Source organism: Stegastes partitus, unplaced genomic scaffold (assembly GCF_000690725.1).
Source record: "Stegastes partitus isolate 25-593 unplaced genomic scaffold, Stegastes_partitus-1.0.2 Scaffold1391, whole genome shotgun sequence".
In the NCBI taxonomy this organism is placed as follows: Eukaryota; Metazoa; Chordata; class Actinopteri; family Pomacentridae; genus Stegastes; species Stegastes partitus.
The window spans coordinates 151136-178908 of NW_007579122.1; the positions used below are offsets into that span (position 1 = coordinate 151136).

The 27773-nt window shown below is 44.1% G+C and overlaps 1 protein-coding gene across 1 annotated transcript in view; it reads right to left on the minus strand.

Moving 5' to 3' along the window:
• Positions 1 to 23663, minus strand: part of ncam2 (neural cell adhesion molecule 2) — a 101999-nt gene extending 78336 nt beyond the window's left edge. Inside the window, exons 1-3 of the mRNA XM_008299200.1 lie at positions 23525 to 23663; positions 15322 to 15465; positions 12388 to 12525 (exon numbers count right to left, since the gene is read on the minus strand). Of these exons, the coding sequence (XP_008297422.1) occupies positions 12388 to 12525; positions 15322 to 15465; positions 23525 to 23663 (421 nt within the window). The remainder of the gene's footprint in view (positions 1 to 12387; positions 12526 to 15321; positions 15466 to 23524) is intronic.
• Positions 23664 to 27773: the final 4110 nt, after the last annotated feature.

The window sequence follows — 27773 nt, forward strand, 5'->3', positions numbered from 1 at the left end:
TTATAAGATTATTAAAATGGCACGGTTTGTTTATGCTTTGGTACAAATCTGCAAGATGTCAGTTGTACGAAAACAAGCCTGATGAATGTTGGCTACATATTCAGTCATCAGATGAAGATTGTTTGGCTAAAATGGTTCTAACATGTTTGACATAAACCTGCTCAGGACAACCACAGTGAATGCATCGTCCTGATAGTGAAGCACGGAGGTGGAAGTGTTATTACACGGGGCGGCAGGAGTGTAAAAGGAGATGACATTTAGTGGATAAACTAAAATACCGGCTGACAATCTCACACTTTGGTAGAAGAAGAATATTCCAGCATGATAATGATCCAAAGCACAAATTCATACAAGAGTTTCTAAAGAAGAAAAAAACAAATATGTCGCCTGAATCCAACAGAACACCTCTGGGGGTATTTTGAAGAGAACAGTAGGACAACACAACTCCCTCCAGCAAAGAGCAGCTTTTAATAAACGAGAGTGGCGGAACATCTCTCCAGAAGTTTGGATTGAATCTGTCACCAAATATAAAGTTGAACATAAGCAGGTCCTGCTGTGGAGGGAAAAATAATTTCACCTTGAGGTGCTTCTGTTGTCTAATCCAACTCAGCCCCTTTGTCCAACAGCACAATAAAACGAAGCATGTGTGGCGCATCTGAAGAGATCAAACGAGACTTGTTTGCAATTTAAAAAGAAAAAAACCCCACGAGCGCGCACGCATTCTGATTCAGCTTGATTCCAGCATCACTTCACTTCCAATCTAATCTGCCTAAGATGAAGACCAACAAAACCCAAGATCTTCCCACACAAAGAGCCGCAAAACCAAGAGAAAATCACTCAGAAACATGTCTTCTTTAATTACGTGACGAGCCGGCTATTCTAATCTCGCAAATAAAAGCCGACTTAACAGATGTTTGTACTCGCGACAAATATGTGCTGTTGGAAGTGGCAGCTGCGCGGTGCTGTTATTATTGCCCCTCTGATCAAATACAAAAAGGGTGGAAAGGCAATAAAGGTGACACTTGTTGGGGGAAAAACACAAAGCTGGAATTGTTTAATATTCCAAAACTGTAAACAGTCCCTTATTTGCCGTGGGAGTTCTGGAGAGTTAATGAATTGAATTTGTCCTCCAAGTGATGTCATCCGGAGGACACTTATTCCACCTAGATGTGGAGGAAAAGAAAAAAAACGGTAAAATTAAATATTAAACGTGACTTAAAGTCTCATTAAAATGCTGTTTCTGAGGCAGAACAGTGGTAAAGCCAGTAGGAAGAATACATTCCACGCGCCCGGGATAACGAATAGGGAATTCTAATCAAAACAAAGCATCATAGCGGATACCTAATGAACCGACGCCGCGGCGTACCGTAGTCTTTCATAAAAGATCAATTACACTAACGACTCCAGTGTGTATTATTACGAGGAGAAAAAAACTCTTCACGGTACATCTGAATTCCACAGCGTGTGATCTATGCGCTGCCTCGTGTTGTTTATGTGCCATTTATCCTTAAAAAACATAACCGATATTCCCGTTTATTTCGTGCAAATCGGAGGCCACACATACATATGAAGGAAGATAAAAACAGCCTAAGCAATAATCAAACACCATGAGTCCTTTCCAATAGCGGCGACTCGGCGAGCGAGAGGAGCGAGCATCTGCCCGACATGATAACCATTGATTTCCACGCCAATAGATCTCCATTCTCCAGCGTCCCCTCTCTCTTCCTGTGCACTCCCACATCAGCGAGCCTCGCTGAAGCAGCCCTGTTAATGAGACACGCTGCCAAGCAGAAAGACTTCAAAAGAGCAAATCAGCAACAGGGTTTTTAAGCATCCAAAGAGGAATCTGGCGAGCTTTATGAATTTCGCCGCGTATTAGTCACATCCTTGAAACTTTAGAGGCACGGTGGAGATAATGCGAGGTTTACAGACATCCCCGCAGAACATCGACTGTAAATACGTTTCAAGATGCGACTTGGACCGATTTAAATGAGGAGCCGGGTTTTATTTTTTAAATGCTAATGGGCTTCGATGGAGAGAGGATCGCCCGGTGTTTAGAAGTCGGGAAGTGTTCTCGGTAAATGTCATAAGCGTGTTACACCTACGAGAAATTCAGCAAGTCAGTGTTTTGAGACAAGACCTTTTGCCGCAGCGCTTATTAAGGATTTGTTTTGCCTTCTAGATTAGCGCGCGAGCTGGAATCAAACCAGGCCTGATTTACAACTGGGAATGCAATGAAACGGAGAGGTGATATTTATATTCTCCCAGCGCTCCTGATTGACGTCAAACAATTTGAGGAATCTTTACGGACGCTGACGGCTGAGACGAGGGAGGTGGAGGGGAAACTGCGGGTAAGTGAACCAGCAATTAAGCGCATCAAAAGAAGGATGCGAGCGAAAATCAGGAAGTGATTTGCATTTTGAATCATCATCATCAACGGTTGCCATGGAAACTAACCGCTGTGGCTAGCGGGTCATCAGAATGCGTGGAGATGTTTGATGGAAGAAAACATTAGGCTTTATTAAAGTTGGCAGATGCTACGCGCAGACAGGAGTTGTAATGCTGTTTAATAATCGATCCAAACCGCATTGGATTAAAGCTGCAATTGCCGAGAGGTGGATGAAGAGAGTACAGTCGGTACAGTAGGGATGCAGATGGAGGCAGCAGCTGCTTAGCTTAGCCTCGCTCACGGAGCAGCGTGAGAACTTTCTGCGATCACTTAAATGCTTTATGCTGAAAACACAGGCCTCAAAGTAGAAACTGACGCACAAGATAGGAAACCGTTAATCACCGCAACAAAACTGACTACACCTAATCAGTCTAATTACACAGTTAAACAATGATCGTTAGAACCGTTTGACCAAGGGGGTTGAGTCTATCTGCATGCATGCATCATGGAATCCATGGCTGGAAGAGAATTGCCAGAAGAATTTAGCAATCTCATGGTGCAATCCCACAAAGATGCAACTGAGAATGAGTGGAACCACAGTTGCAGCAGTGGTTAGAGGGTTTTAAATTAGCTACAGTGCCACTAATCAGAGCTGCAGGAGTCAAACTCCGAAAATGAAAACTAGGAAAGTGCGCTAATTTACCAATCGAGCTCTGGATATCGGGGGGGAGGTGTTTCGGGGTCATTGGTGAAGCAGAGTTTCTGTAACACCTTAAGTGACAAAAACGTGAATCTCTGAGTGGCGTCTTGCTCACTTTTCGGCACTAAACTGTAAGACTATCCATCCATCTGTCCATCCATCCGTCCGTCCGTCCGTCCGTCCGTCCGTCCGTCCGTCCGTCCGTCCATCCATCCATTTGTCCGTCCATCCATTTTCTTCTGCTTATCCGTGGTCGGGTCGCAGTCGGTGGCAAGACTAAACTTTCTAAAAAGAATCTTGATGAATACTTAGCGTACATCGTTTGGTTCGATGATGGTCCACACCTTTTCTTTGTCAGCTCAGATGGAGTGCGGCATGTTTGGATGTTTGGCGTGAACCTGGTCAGAACCACCACGATGAGTACAAAGATGGAAGTGTGATGACATGGAGCTGCAAGGGTGCAAAAGGTGTTGACGACATTTATAGATGCACCATGAATGCATGTGGATGAACCAAAACACTGGCTGACAAGATGACTCCCAGCCTGCAGAAAGTTTGCAGAAGAGGAATAGTCCAGCATCGCAATGATACAAGACACGCTGCCAAAAAACATACAAGAGTTTCTAAAGAAGAAAAGAGCGAAAAACCAAGTAGAACATCGATGGATCTTTGGGGTACTTGAAAGAGAGAGCAACACAACTCCCTCCAGCAAGGAGAAGAACTGAGTGTACTATCCAAAACACCGGTGGACTGTGAAAATAAAAGATTTGATTCTCCGTAGCGAGCTTTTGTTGCACCAAGCTCCTACTGTGGGGCCTGTTTAATTCCGCACAAAAGCAAATAGCCTACTGTTCGACTTAGAAGTAACGCAATTATCGAGATTGTGATACAATTTGGAGTTAGATTAGTTGAGATTAAGTGATGCCTAACAGGGGGTCTCGTTCTTAAAATGGGTTTTAGATTTTAAAAACACTTTTAAATGCAAATGTTCTAATCACGCCAACTTTCCACGTATCACGATAACCACAGATCACTTTGGTGAACGTCTTCGTTTGTGCTCCGCATTGTGTGAACAGACAGCAGATGACAGGCGTACATGACTCATCGGCGCTAACCTTTGAGATCACCTCCCGAAGTGTTCCGCATTCTTCAAGACGCCGAGCTGTTCTTGCCCGCAGGTTGATTAACTATTCAGCGGGTGGTCCCCCTTTACTCGATGCACCATCATCCTCATCTACAGTCCGCTTTGATGACACACTGGAGAGTGGGAGCTGCAGCGGGTCAGTGGAGCTTCATTCGCTGCATGCTTATGGGCAAGAAACCACCACTCTTTTATCAACTGACCGATGAATATTTATGACTTCGCTTGGGGAGATGGGAGGCGGGCGGGCGGTGAGGTGAGGTGGGGGGGATACAGTAAGCTGCTTCAGCCCTGCTTTCAGACAAAAATGTTGTTCTACATGACTGGTCAAAGCAGTGTGTGTTAACATGTTGCTGGAATGGCCAGTTTCTTCTTCTTCTGACACTTGGGATCAAAAGATCAGCAGGACGCAGCGGAGAACGGAGCCGCACGCCGCCCACCTCCAAGACGGCGATCAAGTTCAATTGTAGCTCGACAATAAAAAAAAAAAAAATAAATTAACCGTAAAGACGCCGCAGCACTCAATCAGCCAATCAATTCCGCTGATAGTCGGCCGAGCGGAGAGCAATTCAAGGAATACAATTTGCAATGTTAGGCAGGAAAAATACTAAGAGAGACACATGAAACGAATCAGGGGAATAATCAAAGCTATTGTAGGACACAATCCTCAAAATGTTCTCTGTTATTGTAATCAATAAGAGGTCGGATGCTCTGGGTTTTTGGTTTTTTCTTTTTCTTCGGCGGGTTTTGCATCGAGCTGGGACGCCTTGACGACTTCTTTGACTGAGACGCTTCTGCTGACTGATTTCTTAAACTAAAGTTGACGAAGAAAGCTAAAGGTTGACCTGAAGAGTTTTTAAATTCCTTTCAGACATGGAATATAGAGAGATCTGTGTCTGTTTTTTGGCTTTTAGGTGTTACATGATTGGACCTGTTGTTTATTTGCATGCATTATTAAATGCAACTGGTGTCTAAATGTATACACCCCACAACGGCCTTAAGGTGTCTAAATGTATACACCCCACAACTTCTCAAACTGGCGGTTCGGATGTTTCCAGTGATTCACAGGATGATTCTGAGGGTTTACAAGAAGCTAGACAAGGTTAATTAATCAGAAAATATATGTTTTACACAACTATATCCTGAGGAAAGTCTTGCTCTTGACGCCAAGTCCTGCGACAAAGGGTCAACAGTTTGCGTTGCATTATTCGAAGGAGTTCAAAGCCAAACAGGTTGGGAAGCACAATCAAGAAACTTCAGGATCCAATGTGGAAATCGTGCAAGATGCAACAAACAGAATGAAATAAGGAGCAAGCACGAGGCTTTAAATGATAGATTTCTGCAGCAGTCTGGCTCCTGCTCCCTCCCTGTTAGCAGTCACTGCTGCCGTATTGACAAGAATCGATGTCCAGTCTGGTTTTGGCACAAACGAGTGTGAACGAGAGCGCCATGTTAGAGCTCAATGGATGAGGTGAGGCCCGGAGATGCCCTGCAGCTGCATCGGTTTAATCTCCATCCTTTTCCTCTATCTTCTTCCTCCAGGGGTCTTCAGACAAAGAAAAAGTGTTCTTCTGGCTTTCTCCCCCACCCCTCTATCGTTTTGTTTGTCTTACCTTCCTGCCATATCCCCGGGCACCACAACAGTTCACTCGCCGCAGCTGATTGATAAAACATGTAGCGCGTTGCACTCATTGACATACCGGAGCCTCCCAGCAATGTCCATCTGCCTGTGTTCAGGGTCCGTGTTGTTCGATCATTCCAGGTTGTTGTCGATACGGTGTGTTCTCTGGAAGGCCCTGTGGCTTTCTTTGGAACTCCTCTGCCTGCCTCTACGACTGAAACCAAGTGAAAGGGGAAAGGAATCCAAGAGAAGCGACACGGACCATAAACGAAAGGCTCTGGATACGATTCAAACATTTGCCGGATCTACAGGAGTAGTTCTGCAGCGTGAGAAGAAGCGTAGCTTCAGGGCTAACTGCAACACGGCTTTCCACGAATGAACATCGCTGGAAACAACTTCTCTACACTCTCGATGTGATGCCGTTGTGTAACAAGCAAATACCCTGAAGGGAGATTTATTAGCGTGCGAGAAGAAGATGAGGCTACTCTGCAGGCTGCCTTGTTCTCCTTCGACAAAAATGCGTCGAAAAAGAAGAAGGAGGAGCTACAGTTGAGGTCTCTGAGTATTACCACCAGGAGCCGAGTGGATGACAAAACTAATTCCACTGACAGGCGGACAGCTCCTGATGCCAGCCCCATGACAGCAGGTGGCATTTAAGTAAATGTCCTTTCCATCTCTGTCACCTTCAGACCAACTCACTGTACTAAAAGTTTCTCTAAGCCACAGAACAAGAGACATAAATACCAGTTTAGTGCTACAGAAAGAACCCAATGAATGGACCATTTCCTTCATTTTTTGCTTAGCTTTGGTCTCCACCAACTAGCGAAGCTCTGATGTAGCTCTTTAGCAGCTTCATTCTTCACCATGTTTACGTCCTAGTTGCTAACTTTGTGTACGATAATCGTTTATAAGAATTTTTCTTTTGTTGCTAATAATACAAATGCTGGTGAGAGCCTTAAGAATGAACCAAAAGATGAAAGCTGCAGGCCGCAAAAGCTTAAATACTCCAGAACTGCAAAGTCAAGTTAGAATTGCGTCTGGTTTAATCATAGTTGCCCCTTTCACACGTGTACTTCTTTCTGTTAATCTGATCGAAACATGTTAGCTGTATTGTCCGAACCCTGATCACTTGGTCGCACTCAATAGTTAGCAATTATCTCACGTTAACCAAAAGGACCACACAAAAAACTGTCCTTTAACCACTTTTTTTTTTTTTACCACCAATATTGGTCTAAAGACATCAAAGAGAGCACAAAAGACAGTTTGAGTGTCGATAATCGTTTACTGCGACAAAACAGTTCAGATCCATGACACTCCTCAGCCATGAATGCGATCTCTTTTTAATGGGAGTTGAGGTTCAGTTTGTTGCTTCCAGCTGTTTGTAGGAGTTTAATAAACACCAGTCTGACTCACTGGATGTTGACGGTGGGTACAAACCCGCCAATGGCCGCTCCTTTCAGGTGGCTTTCTTCTTTTCTTTCGCAATCTGTGTTATCATGTTTTTAAAACCCACTTCAATACGGGAAACAACTTCCCAACAGCAACCTACCAGAGGCTTTGGATGCTGCTGTTGTTTACATGGTGGATTATCCAATTCTTTCATTATGCAAACGTTCCACCAAAACAATTCCACTCATCACTATTTTGAGGAAACACTGAAGCCGCATTGTGATTTTTACTACTGAGGTGCAGCTCAGTCACGGCTCCATCTAAGCATCCCCACAGCTGGAGAGTCGGACTCATTGGCCCACGAAGAACGTCCAAACGACAGAATGCTGCCACTTTAGCAGACTGATGAAGCAGCACTTTTACATATCCAGCGTCTGTAAAGAGCTCTGAGTGACCACTTTCACATCACACACAGTGATTTAAACCATTGTTAACGTATAAAAGAATGAAGAAAAAAAACCCGACTAGAGCAGCTTTAAGTGCAATTATTTAAATGAAAGATCCCATATTATACCACTTTTAAACTACATAATACAAGCCTCACACCTGCCCAGAACATTCAGCTCAAATGTACGGCACATATTGTCACGGTTCTGCACTACCGCGCTCATTTACCTTGAGTGTGATTCCTCGAGTTTTGTGGGCAACCCAGACTCGGACCTGCTCCTCCTCCGTTGTGCCTTGAACTCTCACTGATTGGACCAGAGCTGCTCTCCAATCAGCCAGTTGTCACAACGCCGGTTTAGCTTTAGAAGCACTGTTTTGTTAATTTGGAGTTAAAATGAAAGTGCTTGCTCAATGGGAATCCAAGGGAACGTCGGGTTTTCTTGATAATTTTGTCGTCTTACAATAAGTAGATGCATGTTGGGATTTGGCGTTATAGAGAGAAAACTCGACTGAATCGAACCTATACCAGGTTTAGATGTCCAACTCCCGTCTTCTGTTTGCTCTTCTGTACGTAAGGTAAGATTTTAAATTTGAGTTTTCTTAACTTGAGATGGAAAACTGAGTTTACAGCTTCTAGTTAGACGTCGACCGGTTATTTCTTGAGCAGCGTCCACCACCGTCCGACCAATTATTCATGAAATACTTCCAATTTTAGCACGCTTGAGATCATGTGGTTGCTTTTTCTCTTAGTGAGCTGAGTCATAATGTTATAATGCTTTTTTTTGCCCCAGGATCACAAGCTCAGCTCTCTGCTTCTGTTCAGTGAATGGTAGAGAGGTGGAGCCTAACAGGGGGCGGGGCTTGTCCTGTTGTGACATCACAACGGGCTCCAACAGCTCCTTCAGAGATGCATTTTCTGATTTATGGAGAAAAATAAACATGAAGGGATGGTGTTGTCTCATAGTTTGTGTATTTCTAGACACACTGGGCACTCAAATAAACAAAAACTATGAAAAACTTTTTTGGCACAATTTGGCCCTTTAAAAAAAAAATACAAGAAATACAAGCTTTAAGAGAATTTTTCGAGTGCTTTGAGTTCTCCTGTAGCAGATGTCTCCTCGTCTACCAAACCAAAACTCATTAAAAACAAACAAAAAAAGAAGTTTGCTTGAAGTACTTCTTTTTATTTTTCATGAGGACCAAATGGTGTTTCTCTAAATCAGATTTTTGTCTCCTCCAGGCAAAAAAAAAAAAAAATGCGAGGCACGACTCAGCCCGAGAGCCTTTGGGGATTGACAGAAAAGTCTCCTTGAGGCAAAGTGAACTTCACTTTAAAGTGTCTCCCTGCGGGCGTGGCTCCCTCGGAGAGCGAGCTCCTCTCAGGACGCTTAGCGAAGCGCTTTGCGAGGCCGTCCCGCCTTCGGCAGCACACGGCGAGCGTCGTGTCGCCGCAATAATAGGTCGTGCCTCATTGAGCAGGCTTATTGGATCTTCCTCAGAAGTGAGGTAAGTGGTGTGCTAAATTGAATGCAATTCATAGTTTTTGGGCAGAGGGCCACTCTGCTATTACATTAGGTGTGAGGGAATTACATAGGCAGAGACAATATTGCAGCTGTTCAACCGTTGCAAGACGTGAAATCACATTTCAATCACTTCAACAGTCTCAGGTGACTCACTGTAAATGAGGACAAATGAGAAAATTAAAATGACATCCTTCGATTTTTGGGCCACGGAGCCCAAAGCCATCGCTAATTGAAATTTTCAATCACACTAAAGCATAAAAAGAACTTAAAAGAAAAAACAGAAGTCACGCCAATAGCAGTTGAAAGAGCAGGCCGGCTAGTGATGATGAATTTATCTGAGTCAGTGGAGCCGAATCTGTCAAAGCTGACATCTCTGTTCGGATACAACAACCTTAAGTCTGTGCCTTCGACGTGAGTTTCCAGCTCGGCAGCCAGCGCTGCACGAGGTGCTGCTTCAGAACCACTGACTTGAATCTGCCGATGATCAAAACACTGTAAACAAGCTGTGAAACGTGTCAGCTTCATGCTATAGTAGTCGAGTAACAGGCTCGGCAACACTTAAGTGATCATCAGCGCACTGACAGCTTACAACGCGCCGCTATTAGACTCCGTGTCTTCGGATTTATCAACAGAGTCCCTGAAGAAAATAAAGGCTCCTTTCAAGGTGGCAAATTATCGCTAATTAATCAAAGCTGGAGGATTTCTCCTTTGCGCTCCTGAACCAGCCCCCTGCGCTCGTGCTCCTAACCTTGGGCGCCTCCTTGTAGGCGAACGATGTTCAATTTTGGAAACAACAACAACAACGGCAACAGCAAAACTTGTGTATGCAGAGGAAACCCGTTCCCTAATGCATGCTAATCTGTTGACACTGTGTGAAGAGGAGCATGTGTCTGCTCGGAATCTAAATGGATGCCGTTGTCGGTTTGTTTGTGCACCGCCTCGGCTTGCTAATGGTGGAAACGGGGGTATTTGCGGGGCCAATTTTTGGACTTTTTTTTTTGTTTTTTTGCAGCGTCAAACCTGCAAGTTTCCAGACGTTACAAGAAAAAGACAAGAGGGTTGAGGTGTGGTTGGACTTCGGGCTGTGGAGATCTGAGCTGTTAACATGTAAAGCTGTTCCTCGTGAAATAAATCCGTAAAGGAGAATCTAAGGACAGAAGCAGAAGTTTGATTTAAAGCATTCCTCCCATTCTTTTTGCACGACTACCTGATGAATCGATCTGATTTCCTCTGCAAGTTTTCTGTACGATGCCCTCTGTGTTCTGGAGAGGAAGCTACAAATCCATAACAGAAAGCCGACAATAAAAAATATGTGCAAAGTTTTAAGGCCAAGCGGAACATAAAGGCACCGTACCGCAGATACAGTACAACAGCGTGAAAGCAGGAGACGTCTTTGTTTAAGTTGCTTTTTGAGAATCTCTTTGGAACCCTTTGAACCCCCGAAGCCCGTCGGTGGATTCATAAAGGCACGCCGTCTTCATAAAAGCAAAATTATTCTCCACAATTAAGTCATTCATCGGAGTCAGAAAGCGTAAAAACAGAAAGACGGTCATCCTTGAGCTGCTTGTGTGTGGCGTCTGAATTGCGACATTCAACAAAAAAAATCAGGTTATTGTACGGATTTCATTGGAAAAAAATAAAGCTTTGACTCGAAACAGATTCTTGGTGCAAGCGTGAAGCCGTTAAGACGACAAATTTGGGGACTTTTGCCTAAATGCAAGCACAAAAATATGTTGTTTATATTGATTCCATGGCAGAAATTGAACTTTTATTACTTTATTTTTTAGGATTATGGCGCCAAAAACACCCCAAAACTACTTGGGGTTCAGAGGGTTAACAAAAAAGGAGGCTCTGTCCAGCATATCCAGCATTTTATTCACCAACAGATTTCCCTACAATCATGAAAACATCCTCATCATGTGAGATTTAAACCAAAGAAATTCTGATATTCTGTCAGCAGTAGCTCGAGGTTGTCAGCTTCCCTTTAACACCGTTTCCTAATAACCAAGGGAGGATTGTTTCCAACCGGAAAAAAAAAAAAAGACTTTCAGCCGCTCGTCGTGTAAATTCTCACCCTGTGGAAGGTCATGTAAAGGCCTCCCAGCAAAAGGTACGAATTACAAGCGAGCCAAAGGGGAGCTGGAGTCCTCTTAATAAGACATGAGCTCCGCCGGAAACACGAGCGGTGCAGTTTGACGGTGAAGACGATGTGACTTCTGCCGAACGTCTCTGCTTCATTCTGGATCATCGCCGGCGGAGATCGTGCGTAAAATGAGGATGCTGTTGACATGTAAGATGCCAGCGTGCATGCTGTCCTCGCTGTCAGTGGTGCAACCTCGCAAGCTTTGTCCGCTTTAGCGGAAAAATCAGGAGGAAGTAGTTTGTGTATGTCAACGAGGACACAAGAGAGGCTTCATGGTGGAGAGCAGGAAGCGACTTCTCATCTGTTTGCTTAACTTTTTTGGGGGGTTTTTTGCCTTTATTTGGCAGGACAGCAGAGAGTGAGACAGTAAAGTGGGGAGAAGGATGCAGCAAATGGCCATGGGCTGGATTCGAACCCATGACCGCTGCATCGGAGACTAAAGCCCCCATACATGGGTCGCCAGCTCAACCAGTTGAGCTGTAGCGGCGGCCCAACAATCGTATTTTTTTAAAATAGAAGTAACTCTAGCTGGGGCTGCCAGGTGGCTCTGTAGTTTGCGCCGTCATCTCGCAGCTAGAAGATCCCCGGTTTATGTCCTGGTTCAGACGCCTGGGATCTTTCTACATGGAGTTTGCATGTTCTCAATCTTCCTCCCACAAGGTCCAAAAACATGCTGAGGTTAATTGGTGATTCTAGATTGTCTGTAATGTGAGTGTGCTTGGTTGTCTGTCTCTAAGTGTAGCCCTGTGATAGACTGGTTACCTGTCCAGGTGAACCTGCCTTCACCCTGAGTCAGCTGGGATAGACTCCAGCCCCCCATGACCCTAGTGAGGATTAAGGTGTAGAGATGATGGATGGATGGGTGAGGCTTATACTCAGGTGCGCTCAATAGTCCGGAATTGAACAACCAGCAACACCTTCCGATGTCCTGCTTCAATCACATCTAGACCACCTGCAATCCAAACTCCAACTAAAGATTCCCCCTTGACTTCCTAGAACGCTCCAGCAGTGTTGCACCGGGCGGCTGCACTCACCGTTGACGACCACGGCGATGTCCACGAAGTCGATCTCCCCGCGGGCCTCGACGCTGGCCTCGCAGCGGTACACGCCCTCGTCGGCCTTGGTCACCTGGTGGATCTGCAGGTTGTTGTTGGGCAACAACTGGAACTTGCCTTCACAGCACAGGTGAAGAGGAGGACGGATGGAAAGTCAGGACGGACGGAGAGGGGAGGAGGAGGAGGAGGAGGAGGAGGAAGGGAGATGACAAAAGAACAACAGTGTATGATAGAGAGAGGAGCGAGATAAGGAAGTTAGGAAAACAGCGGGAGAAAATTGCCATCTCCAGTCTTCAATAGCCCGACTGTCAATCTCCTCTCCGGCACATTTACCTGATAAAGTCCACACAGATAAACACTCGCGCAATTACAGTTCCCGCGCAGTCCTCCTGCCGCGAGATGGGCCTGTCGAGGCCGCTATCTACCCGAGCGGAGATATTTATAACGGCGCGTCGTAATTAGAGCGAAACGATTAAAGACGGAAAACTTCTCCTCCATGTTTCATCCAAGATTTGAATTTCAATTAAAGAAACCAAAAAAAAAAGGCGACAGATTCAAAGGGGTCACTCGTTCTAATCGGGAGGAAGAAGATTCATCCTGGTGGTTCTACAGACTGCCTTCTATCAAGTCTGTCTGTCTTTTCTGTGCGATTAAAGTCGACCACCCTCCTGACGCTCGACAGCGTTAAAGCAGAACGCTGCAAAGAGCTCGAGAAACCATCAGCTTTTCCCTCCGAATGGGACGGATAAAATAATCGACAATGCGAGTTATTTGCGGAGCGAATTAGCCGCGTTTTCTCTAAAGATTTTTCCCGACGTCCAAAACCGCTCCGTAATCCGTCCTTGTTAACACGAGTCCGAGCTCGACGCCTCCTCCGGGGCTGATGGGGTTTCTATTCATAGGGTTTTATATCCTTGTCTTATTGTGAATCCGCACAAAGGAAGGAAACAGCATTTCCTAGAGAACAGTATTTCTGGCACGTTAGCGGCCTTTTCAGCGGGAGGGAGCCAGAGCTGAGGGACTCTCCAGCATTTTTCTCCTCTCAATAATCAAGTACATTTGGCATGTTTGCATCCAGAAATCCTTCTGAGATCGCTGCTCGCTCGCAACTTCTATTCATTCGCTGGAATAATCAACATCTGCCGCGCTGTTGGCGATACCGCTTCATCCTCTAATTGATACTTCCCGTGCAAAAAGCCACAATTTGAGGCACCTGAGAAGTTTTTTTTTCTTTCTATGATTTCACACGCCAGTATTGTTCGTCGTGGATTTTAAACCGCTCGCCGAATCTGCTTCGTCACGACCGCGCCGGAGAGGATTGACGAGATCCAGCAGACAAATCTGATGTTTCCACAAAAGCCTTCTTGGAAGAATCCGCATTGTTCTTCTTCTTCCTCCTTTTCTGGCGCGCCGCCGCGTTTCCTTGGCGTGAAAATGTCTGGCAGTCGTGAAGCGAATTAGAAGTTTTGAAATGTTGCAAAAAGGACAACGAGGAAATGGAAATGGAGCCTCTTTCCAGTAACTGTTTGTGCACAGAGTCGTCAGGAGGTGGCGCCCTACAGGCTACGCTACACGTGGCTGGAATAAACGGAGTAGAAGAAGAAAGCATGCACTGGAAACAAAATCAAAGAAGAAGAAACTTTGGCCAGAAACATGGGGAGAAATCTTCAGGAATTTCAACGAACCAAGCGAGTTTTAAATAATTCTTTCACGTTAGCTCACATGGTCCATGTTTTAGAGACACTCTAGAATTTGAAACAGCTGATTAGGTCTAAAAACAAAACTTGTTAGTGACTTTATAACTCTTTTTTAAGCATTTTTATTAACGTTTCCCAATAAAATACACCAAATAGTGCATTAAATACACACAGACACTGTTATCGCCGTTTAAAGTTGGCTAACGTGCTAGCAAACCGCAACATTAGCATGAAAACCACATGCCGTTTTAGCCGCTAAATGCTACACGATGTTCACCAGCTGGTGACGAACTTTGCAAAGTGGATTTTAAAAAAAAAATTTAAAGCAGTAACATGAAGGTAAACAAAAACTTTGAAGCTGCAAAAACAACAACAACGAGCGAAGAGATGCTTAAAAAAAAAAAAAAAAAAAAAGCTACGTTGAACTGCAGAGTTGGGCGAAAGTTATCTTTCTCGCTACAAACAAGACTTTTAAAATATCGTAGGAATTAAAAAATAGTCCTAAAGCAACTTTAATATCAAGAAATGCGAAAATAAACATTTTTTTCCCCACAAACCTCAATTAAAAAACATGTTTCCATCTCCCAGGAAGTGCAATAACCTTTCAAAATAAGGCACAAACCATCTCAAACAAGCATAAAAATAGATTTTTTTAAGACAGCTTCCATTTTTAATTCAATTTTTTTATCTTCCAGCTCAATCGTGATCAGAGACTGTTTGATTTACTTGTCTAATATTGCAGATTCTAAATTAATGGGAGTTTATTTAATTTATTTTAGCATTTCCATGAATGGTTTCTAATGCAAAATGTGTGAATTTAATCATAAATTCTGGAAACACGGCTGGTGTTCTGTGTTATTTATGTACATCAGACGTCAAGGTGTAACAACGACGACTCTTCAGCACTACTAGTGGCCAAAAACTTGTTAAGGTCGCTTTAATTTAGCTTTTTTCTGGATTGCATGATAATAAAAAAGGTTATTATTTGATAAAAACCACTTTATGTGATCTTTTAACTTCATTTTTTTCTTCCATTTAGGGTCATGTGGTTTCCAGTAACTAAAAAAGTGTAATTATGCAAATATGCAAATTATGGAGCAGAAGGATGAAAGCTGGATTTGATATGATTAAGCTCCCCCCCAAAACAAAAGGACAAAAACCCAGAAAAGACCTGGATACATGAGGCCACGTGTGAAAGCAGGCGGTGGGAACTTACTGTTGTGCTCCTCGGTGATCTCCCGGTCCTGGTAGTACCACACCACCACCGGCACCGGCGAGCTAATGACATCACACACCACCTCCGCCGTCTCACCGTGGCGGAACTCCTGCGGTGACTGAACATCGCGGAACGTCAGCCGCTCTGCGAGATCAAACAAGATGGAGATTGAGCAGCTTTTTTTTTCCTCTCAGAGCATTCAGAGCAGACAATTTACTGCAGGTCTGAACATCAAACGGAAAATAAGAAGGAACCGCTGCGCTTCTTACTCTCCCGTTAAGTACGACTGTTTTGACACAGAACTTAAGGTGGAGGAAGTTGCTTTAAAATTCAGCTTCCAGTTTCCTTCCTGGAGGAGAAGCGCTTCATCTTCACTTGTCTGTGGTTTGATTGGGATGTTGGAGACGCTGCTGTCATGCAAAACACATTAAACTGAGTTATTTTATCACCTGTGGACGAACTAAATGACTGGATTGTGTAGTTTGGTTGCACCTGGTTGCTGGTGAATCACCCGAACACAGTCTTAATGTTTGATTTTTATTATTTTGTCTTTATTAACTTTATTGTCAGAGTGTGGAGCCAACTTCTGTCGTCATGCTACCAGGTTAGTAAATGAGTTATTGTGACGATATGATGTAAATGTGAAATATTTTCCCATCAAGTATGATTCGCATCAGTCGGTCCATTTCTTCTTCCTTTATTTCACCCTAACCAGTCGAGGCGGATGTCAACCCGCCCTGAGCCCAGTTCTGCTGGAGGTCCATGTCACCAGTTTGCCTGCTCTGAGGGAACCTTTGGATTATTTTTGGTTTTTTAATTTTATATTCTTCTTCTTTGATGTCTTTATATTAAATACTCAGTGAGTTTTTGTATTACCCCTAATAGACAAATAAAGTTATTTGAATTAGATTGAGTTTGGATTTGTTGGAGCAGAATTTTGTCCAATCCTAATTTAAATTTTTTATTCTAAACAGTAATCAGTAGACATGACATTTCCATAAATAGTAATATCGGATTACTAATAATTTTCATCAGATAATTGTGTATTTTATACAATTTTGTCAGGTTTTAATTTTAATTTCTTTCTTTCAATTTTTTATTTTTTTTAATGAGTCAGGTAAATGTGTATATACATATGATATTTTAAGGTCTGAGCCATTTTTTTTTTTTTTTTCTGAATTCGTCAACCTTGATTGGTCCTAACCTTAATTTTCTAATTCGTTGTGTAATATACAATATTGTTGAGTCCTTACTCGACAAAATGAGTCATGTAAATTATTATTTTTTTTACAATTAGTAATATTGTCAGCCTTTAACTTCTGAAGACCACATCACATTTACAGTAGTTTGTTGTTTATTGTTGTTGTTTTTAATTATTTTTGTTTTTAAATATTTTGAAAATATTTTTGAAATATATTTTACATGTATTTTTATTTACTTTACTTTTAAAAAAAACTGATTTATTGTCTTGTTTTATAATAAAAAAAATCCATATCAAACAAGAGCTCGGGTTTTAAGAGGTTAAAAATATTATTTAAAATTTAAAAAAAAAATTTGTTTCAACCTTTTTTTTAAAAAAAACAAAAAACTTTGCTAAATAAAGTCTTAACCTTTATTATTTCAATGAGTCAGCTAAATCAGCATTGCATATGCTTGTGTCAGCTGAACCATCTTTTTTTTTTTTTTAATTTGGTCATGTAAATTCATATTATATATAACACTGTGCAGTCTTAACCTTAATTTTTAAACTAGTCACGTAGATTTCTACGACATATAATGTTGTGGAGCCCAACCTGAGATCTGCACTATATGTAATGTTGTGAGGTCTTAATTGTCGTATTAAAATTAATTATAAGTCGTCTTTGTTCTGCTGGAAATCACTTTGAAGGCACGACGTTACCAAGGTTCACCAGGCAGTGAAAACTGTTACACATTAATCAATTCATCAGCTCCTCATGAGGACAAGTTTTGAGATATTTACGAGCAGCACCAACCAACCAACCAACCACCACTGCAACCATCCTCCATTATTAAACAGAGCTGCCACGTGACACGACACAATCAGCTCCCATCCGACGTATCTGGAAACACCAGAACCAGCGCGGTCACTGGAAACGGGTTTAACTCCCAGAATCTAATCAAACTCAAGTTGAATGTGTTTCCTGTTTTGGCAGATGAGACAGAAGAGCGTCTGTTTTACTTCCTGCCAATCATAACCCTAAACCTCCCTCTACAACAATCAATGAGTCATTCTGCCGCCGTTCTGTTTGCAGGAAAACACCGGCGGCCTTTGATTTCCTGGTTTGAGGAACGTTTCAATAACCTCCCTCCTCGACAAGCGTTTGGTGTTCCGACAAAAGCCCTTTTCATGAGGCTCCTGGACCCCACTGCCTCGAACCCCCGATCTCGCCGGCTTTGATGCGACCACCTGCCGTCACCTGCGTCGCGAAGGTGCGAATAAATCAGCGGCGCCTCTCGTAGCGGCGCCGCTCCCCGTTAGCGAGGCTGCGGCATTAGCATTGTGATTTATGCCAGGCTGCTCCCTAAAATGAGCTTTCACTCCCCGGCTGCACCCTACGTGTCTGGCATCCCAGTGTCTTCATTAGCTCCGAGGATGCCTTTTGCCTGTTTTTGTCACTCACTCTGATGGTTTCTTATCACCCCTCCTCCTCCTCCTCCTCCTACGTTTGTGTTCTTTTTTTTTTATTCCCAAAGTCTGCTTTCACTCCCTCCGTCTCTCTCGCTCGGGTTTCTAGTGTCACTTGTTCCCTCGGTTCGGATCCATTTCCTGTCTCTTTTGTCGTCACGCTGCTCGACAACAGGAGCGCTGAGGGAAACATCCGCCGCAGACCAACACTCGGCTGCACACTTGACACCGGCGGATCGAGGAGACGCTCAGGAGTTCGTCCGCCACCGCCGCGAAGATAACGTTGACGAGCCAATTTCCCCGGACCCGTCTCGACTGGGACGCCAGTTTCTGCTGGTTTTTTTGGGGGGAAACGGGCTTATCTGTGATTACTGCTTCATGTGTTAATAAACTGGGAGGAAATGAAAGGAGCTGGAATATGAATCACCTGGTCTGGCTGCACAGTTCATTTGGAGGCGACTGTTGGCTTTTGCCACCAGCTCCACTGACGGGGGGGAAACTATTTAGATTCTTTTGTGTGCGGCAGCAAGAGGTTTAACCCTGAACAGTTGGCAGCTCTGTGATGCTCAGTCACAGCGGTGGTCGAGTTAAATGCCAACGCTAGCATGCTACATGCTCACAGTGACGATGTTGATCGGACAGTTGTGACTCGAAAATCCGACACTAAACCTTCTTTTATGTCGGATTGTCAAGACGGAGGTCGAGATACGAGGAGGGCAGGATGCTGGAAGGGTCAAGTGTTGTTAATGTTTATTGTTCATAGTTGTTAAATGTCTGTGAAGATCCTCAGTCCTCCAGGTCGTGGTTATTCTTGTAGTTTAGTCGTAGCGACTGCTTGAGTTCCAGCACAGCGAGGGAGCTGAGTTAGTTGTAAACTGTTGGTGGTTGTAAATTGTAGCAGCCCAGCCGCTTAGCTTCTAGAATAACCGCTATCCGTGGTGCTGAACTGCTCTGAGTTTGTGTTGTTTTATCATCAGTGACCATGTAGCCTCATGTTGTTGTTGTTCTCTTGGTTATACTTCATGTCTGTTTGATGGACTTCAGAATGACATGGCCGCTCTCCGTGGTGCTGAAGCTTGTGTATGTTGTAAAATGATGTCGTCATGAGCTTTATTATTTGGGTTTAAAGGGCCCGGTCTTTTGTTCCACTCGTGGTTATCCTGATTGGTGACATTAAACGTCATGTCGGAGTCAGAATCCAAGGCTGTCACTATGTTAAGGCTGTTTTTATGGGTTCTGTTGGTTTTACCTATAAACCTGTCGGATAGCAGGTTTAGGATCGTTAAGGGTCGGATCATTTTAAATTCACTCAGAAACAGATTCTCCCCTCAGCAGCGCTTCAGATTAATCAGCTCAGAGTTATTTTACGAGCTGTGAAAGTGTAAAATTAGTTCATTTAAAGTGGCTGAACGTCAAAAAAACAAGTTCGACAAACTTAGAATATTAAGTTGGACCAACTAGTCGCACACATAATGGATACAGATCGACTGTGGGACGCTGCGACCAGCTAGAGTGAGATGAATTACACGTGTATGGATTTAATCACGGTTAAAAAAAAACAGCAGCCATAAGTTAATCTAACAGAGATACACAACGAGTTTGTCTCCTTAAAGTACAAAAAATCCCAACAGTCTCTGGTGATGTAAGTCTGCTAACTAATAATGCTAATTATGAGCCGTACAAACTTAATTTATTGAGTTGAGTGAACTCCCAACTCATCATTTTAACTCATGTATGGGGCCGTTACTGTAGCAGAACTGTTTGTGAGTCTGTAGTGAGATTCGTCAACAAGTTTGCTGAGTTTGTGGGTCGCTGAGCAAAAACGTCCGCGATGACTTGCAGGCGGCAAAACTCCTGAAGAAAGGCAGAGTGGTCCACAGCCTGTGAGCCTGAGCTCAGGGCAAAGAAACCCTCAAGTTACAAATCTGTCAAGGCAGAAGTGAAGCAAAAGTCACGTGTAAAAAAAAAACGACAACAGTGAGGCCTGCTTGACTTGTAGCCGGTGATGTGTCTGCATTTCCAGCACTTGTAGCCAAACACTTTTCATCTGTTGACATCTTCAACAAATCTCCCCACACAGCTCTCCAGACACATTTACAAACAGTTTCGCTACAAAAACACCCCCATACTCATGTTGAGGCTCTAAAAGTGGATAATAATAAAAATAAATCTGTGCATTTTGTTCTTTAATTGCATAAACTAACATCAGGGGTCACACATGCAGCTAGTTTTGCAGCTTATGCCCTGAACACCAACCTGTGGCAGGTGGAAAGCTAATTGGCGACACTAGTTATTGAATTCAGAGAGGAAGAACCTCCCTGTTGATGAGCATAAACCTCCATCAGACCCTCGGTTAGGTTGAGGGTGAAATAAAGGAAGAAAAGAACAGCGACGACAACTACAGTCGTCCTCAGATGTATTCAGACCCTTCTATTAAAGAGAAGACAAAATCCACACTAGTCACTCAAATAAGTACAAACTGGAAAAAGTAATAATAAATAAAAAATTTAAAAACTATAATTGAGTGAAATAAGATGTTGTTATTGAATTGTGGTTGAAAAGAATAATTTAAAAAAATATAAAAAGTCAAATTAGAGTGACAGAAAACACTTGATTGCAGCGATTACCTCGACAAAACAAAATATTAGTTTACGGGCTTGTTTTTTTGTTTTAAAAAAAAATTATTTTAATATATTTCTGTTGAACCACAATTCAAAAGCAACGTCATGATTTTCATTAAATTTTTATTTATTATTACTTTTGTCAATTTCAACTTATTTTTGGAGTGACAGCTGTTTGTTTTTCCATCTTTAATGGGACGACGGTAGATAAGAGCACAAGTAACGAACAGACAGATTGATGCGACTTATACTTAACGAGATCATTAATATCGCTGCAGTAATTCATTTGCAAGCCCTGGTGGCAAGACTTAACCTTCAGGGGATAGTTTTGGGCGATAACTTGTGCTGTGTTACTCCGGATGAAATGAATTTTTTTGTAGGAAAGTTTTTTTTTTCATGAAAACTCTTAAAATTCAAATTTATTTATTTTTTCCCAGGGTGACGACACACCGGGGGTAAATGTACTACCCTGTGGGGATATTAAACTGCTCTAAAAACAGTTTTGTTCCACTTTTTTTTTTGCTCAGAGCTTTCAATCAACTTCTGCTCTAATCAAACACACCAAACATTCAATTATTTCTATAATTTTAACCCTTTAAAAGCCATTTTGATAACACGATGTCACTGTTTTGATTTTGATGCATTGTTTTTATTTTGTCGTGGCGGATTCTTAATTTACTCCCTTTGAGGATATTAGAGGACAGTCTTGTAGTAAATTAAAGCATCCCCTGAGGGTTAAACTGACCAAATGCACCACTGCTGGAGCTAACTGCTGCTGCTGCTGTGTTTCCCTTTAATCCATCAGCAGCTCCAGCTCTGGATATAAAGCTGATCACATGCAGCTCGACGTCGTGGAGACGTCAGCGGCTGCCGTCGACACTCCAGGTCACAGATTTCATGTCCGACACGTTGGAGCCCTGTGCAGAGCGTTTCTTCATCCCGCATGCCGCTCAGGCGAGCCGGCCCGAGCGAGCGACGCCCAGTTGCTATGGAAACAATGGGTCTTTCAGGGAGCTAGTTATGTGCCGAACGAGGCGAAGGCTGAGCGGTGGCAGGTGTGATTGAGGCTGTGATGTCTCCCCTAATGGTTCGCCGGGAGAGGATGAAACGGCGGCGACGCAGCAGGTGAGGCGCGCGAGTCCTGAAAATCAACATTCCTGCACCTTCCACCAATTAAAAGGCGGCGCGGGCTCCTGATCAAAGCCCCGGCGTATGTGGGTATCTGGGTTATTCCCATCTCAGAGTTCACTTGGTTCTTATGTAATCTTTGGTTGTTTTTTTTTGTTTTGTTGGCATTTTAATCCATTTCCTGTCACAGCGCTACCTGTGAACAGAAGGCGTTTGAAGTTTTTTATTTAGGATTTTTAGAAGTCGACTAATGAACGTAACGGAAAAGCCGCGACTTGTCTCGAATCATTGGGACTTTTTCTGCTTTAATCACGCGTATTTAGCCTTTTGCTGCTCCGTACGTTTCCTTCTGCGCTTTGGCTGGAAACAGATAAGTGACTGCGGCATAAAGACGGCGGTACGTGGAAGGTCTAGCCACCGGTGAATCAGCGCTCCTTCATATCACGAAGACAAAAGAACACTCAGCGAGAAGCTTATTAAAAAGAATAAGTCAGAGGACGGATGCGAGACGCGTTTGGAGCCTTGGAGTGCAGTTAAACCCGTCTTTAAGGAACAGAAGGAATGCGGCACATGTGTAGATCTGCCGAGAGTCTTTAAGAAACCGGAGAAAGAAAGAAGCTAGCGTGGGCGGCTACGAAGACACCTATGACTCTTCTGAAGGAGGATTGTTGTCTGTTCTTCTGGGATGTGTGGCGAAGAGAAAAGCCACTGTAGCTCAAACTGCATCTCTGCTTTGCCAGAAGGCATGTGGGAGACTCTGAAGGAGCTTCTTTGGCCCTGACGCGTCACAGATGCAGCCACAGTGAAGCACGGCGGCGGCAGCATCATGACGTCAGGCTGCTTCTCAGCAGAAGGGAGATTTCCCGCCGAAGGTAACAGTCCGGAGATGGTTCGAGGACGACAAGGTGCCTCAATCCAACTGGGAACTTACTCGAAATCCCGGTGTAGCCTGAAGAACGGAGTAAAACTGCAGTATCCAGATGTGCAACGCTGATTGATCCACTCAGGTCCAAAGGTGCATCTACTAAGTCCCGAAGAGGGCAGTCACTTGAATTATTTGACATTAATTCACAGAAATCTGTTTTAATTTCGACATAAATGAACGTTTTCCTCAAAACTATTGTCAGAAAAGCCAAATTTTATTGACTATGACTATAAAAAAGCGATTAAAGGGGGAAAAATACCTTTTATCGGCACTTAAACACTTTGTGATCGTTATGTTTTAAGCTGTGAAGCTAGTATTCTGGCTTTTCTCGATTTTTCTTTTATTCCATCAGAGCAACGAGCTGGCAGAGGTGAAGCCGGACGTCTCGCTCAAGGACGCTCTAAATGGGAAAACGCTGGTTAATTCACCGCTCGCCGCCAGGATGGATCTGCGATGGGACGGCCCCTGCGAGCACCGAGCCTCCATCCCCCCCAACCGCCGCCTGGTAACATTAAGTTTGGCCCAGGAAATAGTGATGGGTCAGCAAGGCGGGTTAGCCTCAGTGCCACATCCCTCATTATGCCTGGCAGGAGCCCGGTCCCACGGCGGTACGAGCTGTCATTATACTTTAATCACACGAAGCAGTGTAACGCGCACACACACAAAGTCAAAGGCACACACGGAGCCGAGATGCATGTGCACACAGACAGAGCTAACATTTCGAACAGCTTGTGGCTGCGGCGAGGGCTTGAATATGAATCAGCCGGCCATCCCTGTGATCAAACGCTTATGCAGGAGGTTTATTCTCTTCATGTCTCCACGTCTGAATCTCCCCGGGAGGCGAGCGCGGAGCATCTGCAGGTGAGTGCGTGGTGCGCTTACGGTAGATCTCCAGCACCACCGAGGCCTCCTCGGTGTGGCCGCCGGCGTCGGTGGCCTGGCAGCGGTAGATGCCCGCGTCCTCGATGATGGCGTTGTAGATGATGAGCCTGGACCGCGACGTCTCCGTGTGCAGCGCCATCCGCTTGGACGGCACGATGCGCTCGCCCTGGGGGTTGTACCACTCCAGCCTCACCGGCTCGCCGATAGCTAGAGGCAGGCAGAGAGAGAGAGAGAAGAAATTAGACTGATCGTTTTCTACCAGTCGTGATTCAGTTAATGCTGGTCGCTGTTTACTCCCACTCAGACCTACATTCAGACGTCTTTAAATAGCTTTCTGTGTTCAACAAATCGGTCGAACAAACTGAACCTTCAACCTTCAGGTCTCCAGATGACTTGATTAAACCGGATTACCCGCGAGTGCTTAAGATTCTCGGCCCGAAGCAGCGAGTCGCTCACGTTTCAGCCTGATAACAAACGGTCGGCTAACAGTCCCCCAACGTACCAGCCCTCGTGAAGCAAACCGTTACCCAGCCAGGGGTAATCCCAGCCATGTTAAACAGCTCAGAGTCTTGATAGGCGCTGAGCACAGAGAGATAAAACACCTGAGAAGGTTAAACAGGAAGTAGGAAGAGCCATAACATTAAAACCAGGTGACACTGATCGTCCTGTTAGCATACAATGGCTGCTTCAGCTCAATCAAATGTCACCACAGTTAAAAAATTGGGAAGGAACAGCTAGAGGAACATGACCAAGAGCCTCCAGCCTCCAAAGATCCCAATCTGATGGCGCTGATGCAGATCAATGGAACCAAAGCTCGATGGTTCAGAATAACTGACCTACACAACATTAATCAGCCACTTTTATTGCGAATTGTACACATTTAGGCAGGTCCCTGTCTGGTTATTGGTTAAAAACCCTAAAAACTAATCAGTCAGTCAATATTGAACCCAACGTTTTATTGGCGGCTCCCATTTCTCCAAATGGTAACCTTCATGTTGGGCGTGACTCGATGTGTTCTGCCCCAAAATGTACTGTACAGAAACTTTAGGATCTCGAAGCCCTTTCTGGGTCCACTTGGAGCACATTTGAAAAATTAGGAGAATATTGACTTTTCAGTTCTTGACATGTGGAACATGGGTTCCTTTCGAGAAGCTAGAACAGCATAAATCCGTCTAAGGCTTGAGTTTTAATAAGAAATAGTAATTTTTTAAAGCTGATCAGCTGGAAAACCCACGAAAAACTCATCCCTGTTCATCTCAAGTTACATATTTAGCTTGAAAATAACCCCTTCCTGCCTTAAAATGGCGACAGAAGCAACTGCTTCCACTAGAATGTGCAGTGAAATCCCTGCTTTTATCTCGCTGCAGCTCGAGCACACCAGCTCACCCACTCTACACTTCCATCCACACATGTTCGAAGCAGAATCCCTGTTTTTGCTCCGGTCATCGGACATGTTTGGTGTCGACCAGTTAAAGGCTTCCTTTAAAATAATCCACGCTGGCAGCTTTGTCTGGATTCACGCGCCGCCTCCTGAATCGTGTTTATTTCCACGCCAGCTTTAACCCGTCGGTACCTCGGTGCCGCCGCCGCCGCCGCCGCTCGCTTCGGTCTGCTGAGCCGAGGACCATCCGGCCTCGTCGCTGGAACTAGTCGAGGCGACAGACGGGCCTGGAACCATACGATTATGTCGTAATCTGGGATTTACATAGCTAATGAGCCTGTAAAGGAACGGGGACATATGTAGGACGTGAATTCCGCTCTCGCTCCTCAGATTATGCGCCGTCGTCTGTCTTCGCGTGGACGAGCAGAGACAAAGTGGCGGGCCTGATTAGGATCCGCCCGGGAGACGAGCGGGAGGCGGAAGCCGGTGCGGGTCCGGTGTTTGGTTCCAGAGAAGTCGGACGAAGAGAGAAAAGATGTTGGCGTAACGGCAGAAGGTGACCCCTGAAGGTGAGAGAGGAGGCAGGAAGCCGGCAGCTCAGTTGCTATTTTCGCTATCAGCTAGACGCCCTTGAGCGAAGCTTTCGACCTCCTCTTGACAACTTCGCTTCACGGAAGGAAAAAGAAACAAAACACTCGCACACATTAACGGCGATCAGCCTCCATCAGCGCCTGGCATGTGCGTCTCATTAGCTCCAACAGATCTGACGAGGTGATCAGCCTGGTTTGCGTCGGGGTGGAAGGAGGGGGCGGAAAGGTGTCGCTTCGAGGCGTCTTCTTTGAAACCTGTTAGAACGTTATCGCCTTCCGTATGTTGACAATGCGTTCACGGCGATGACGGGTCATTTTCAGGTGATCTGTCGCGACCGGTTCTCCTCCTCCTGTGTCGAAACCTTCAACATCTGCACAACCTCGAGGCGTTACGACCGATTCCTTGGCAGGAGAAGGGCGACGGACGTGGACGGGCGCTTGATTGATCGTCGGTTTGTTGGAAGTCAAAGCGGAACAAAGCCCTGCGTGGCGTTTATGCGCCTCCATAGCGGGTGAAACACTGATCTGGTCGCCGCCTGCACAAGGCAGATTATTGACCAGACGTGGCCCCTTGGAGCCAAAATTAGCCCAAACGCTCCCACGTCCCCGCGGCGGCTGGCACCGGGGCCTCGGTGGTAATTGATTTGGGTCTCTGGGGAGGCAGAGAGCAGGGGCAGGGGGGGTAGAAACAAGGCGGCTCACCGGTCAGCTTGTATAAGTGAGCAGCTTGACATGATGTCAGAATTAGCTGTTACATATTTATCTGTGGCTCTGCTTCCATCTCGGAGCCCGCTGGGAGAAGCTCTGGTTATCTAAAGAGAGCCACAATAGCTGCTCCAGCCGAGGAGCTCCGTCGCCTCCCGTCCTGGCCGCCGGCCACCCAAGTACCACAGCAGGTGAAACACACACCTCCTCGTCCACCTCCTTATCCGTCAGAGAAGAAGAAAAACTCAAGGTGCTGCTGTTGTTGTTTCCAAACAATCTCTAATTGCGAATAAAAAACAAAAAGCAGAGCGGCGCACTTGAAGGAAACTGCTTTTATAATTACGAGCTTGTTTTGGGTGATTGCTGTGAGGCGGCGGCTCCAGAGTGTTTGGACTTGAACGGTTCTGCTGTTCTGTGGAGTGGCATAAAGCCGGGCACTCAGACGGGGTCACCGGTGGCCTTCTGTCGTTTCAAATACCAATGAGACGATGAGACGGCAGCGAGGACGTCCAGTCGGCGCCACGGGTCCAACAGGAGGACTTTATAATATTTAATCCACCAGGAAGGCTGCCGTGGTTGATCAAGGTTTCACTAAAACAAACACGGAGCCGAGTTTAGAGCACGGTCTGTGGCTTTACATGAACGAGGAGGCGGCACGTTTAATGTGACGCTAATCAGCACCATTAAGGTTCTTCATGCAGAGTCCTTCAGTCCAGGTGAGGGTCAACGACCAGAAGGAGGAAATGTGGGGGAAAAAAATGGAAAACATTTTGAATTTAGTAAATTGTAGAAAATCTGAAAAAAAAATAATATTACAGATATTTTTTCTTGTATTTTTTAAATTAAATTAATTTTTTTGTATTTTTTTTTAAAAGCACAGAAATATTAGAAAAATTGAAAAAAAAAATAGACGATGGGATTTCTCATGTAAAACATTAAAACCTGTAATTTTAATACTTATATATTTTTTTTAACTAAATTGAATCTTTTAACATAAAACATTATTAAATTAAATATGCAAATTTAGTGTAATTTCACAGATATTGTTCTTTTTTTTAAATTAAAGGAAAATACATGCATATATTTAAAATAAATGAATAAAAAAATGTATTTCCAAATTAGATGCAATTAGTAACAACTAACAGAAAAAGTCTTAGCTTTATAAATGCATGCAGTTTTATGTATTTTTTTTGCAGATAATATATTTTATAATTACAGAATCTTTCATAAACATGAGTAATACATATTTTCAGCACCACAGCTACTGGAATTTTTTTTTTTTTTTCAAATTTATTTATTGCTTTTTATTATTCACTATTACTATAAATTGTTCGTATTATTAGAGTAATAATTATCATTTTAATTTTATTCATTTTAACAGTGTAACACAAAAGAAGGCAAGATTTCTTTCTAAAAAAAAAAGAAAAACAAAAGCTTAATTATAGTCTGTCGATGATGATTATAAAGCAGTACGCTCGTTTGTCCTTCTTGGTTTTCTTTCTCCAGATGATGCAACGTGCATCATCAGGACGTGAATCAAACCGAGCTGTGTGTTTCCACTCTGGCTTCCAGT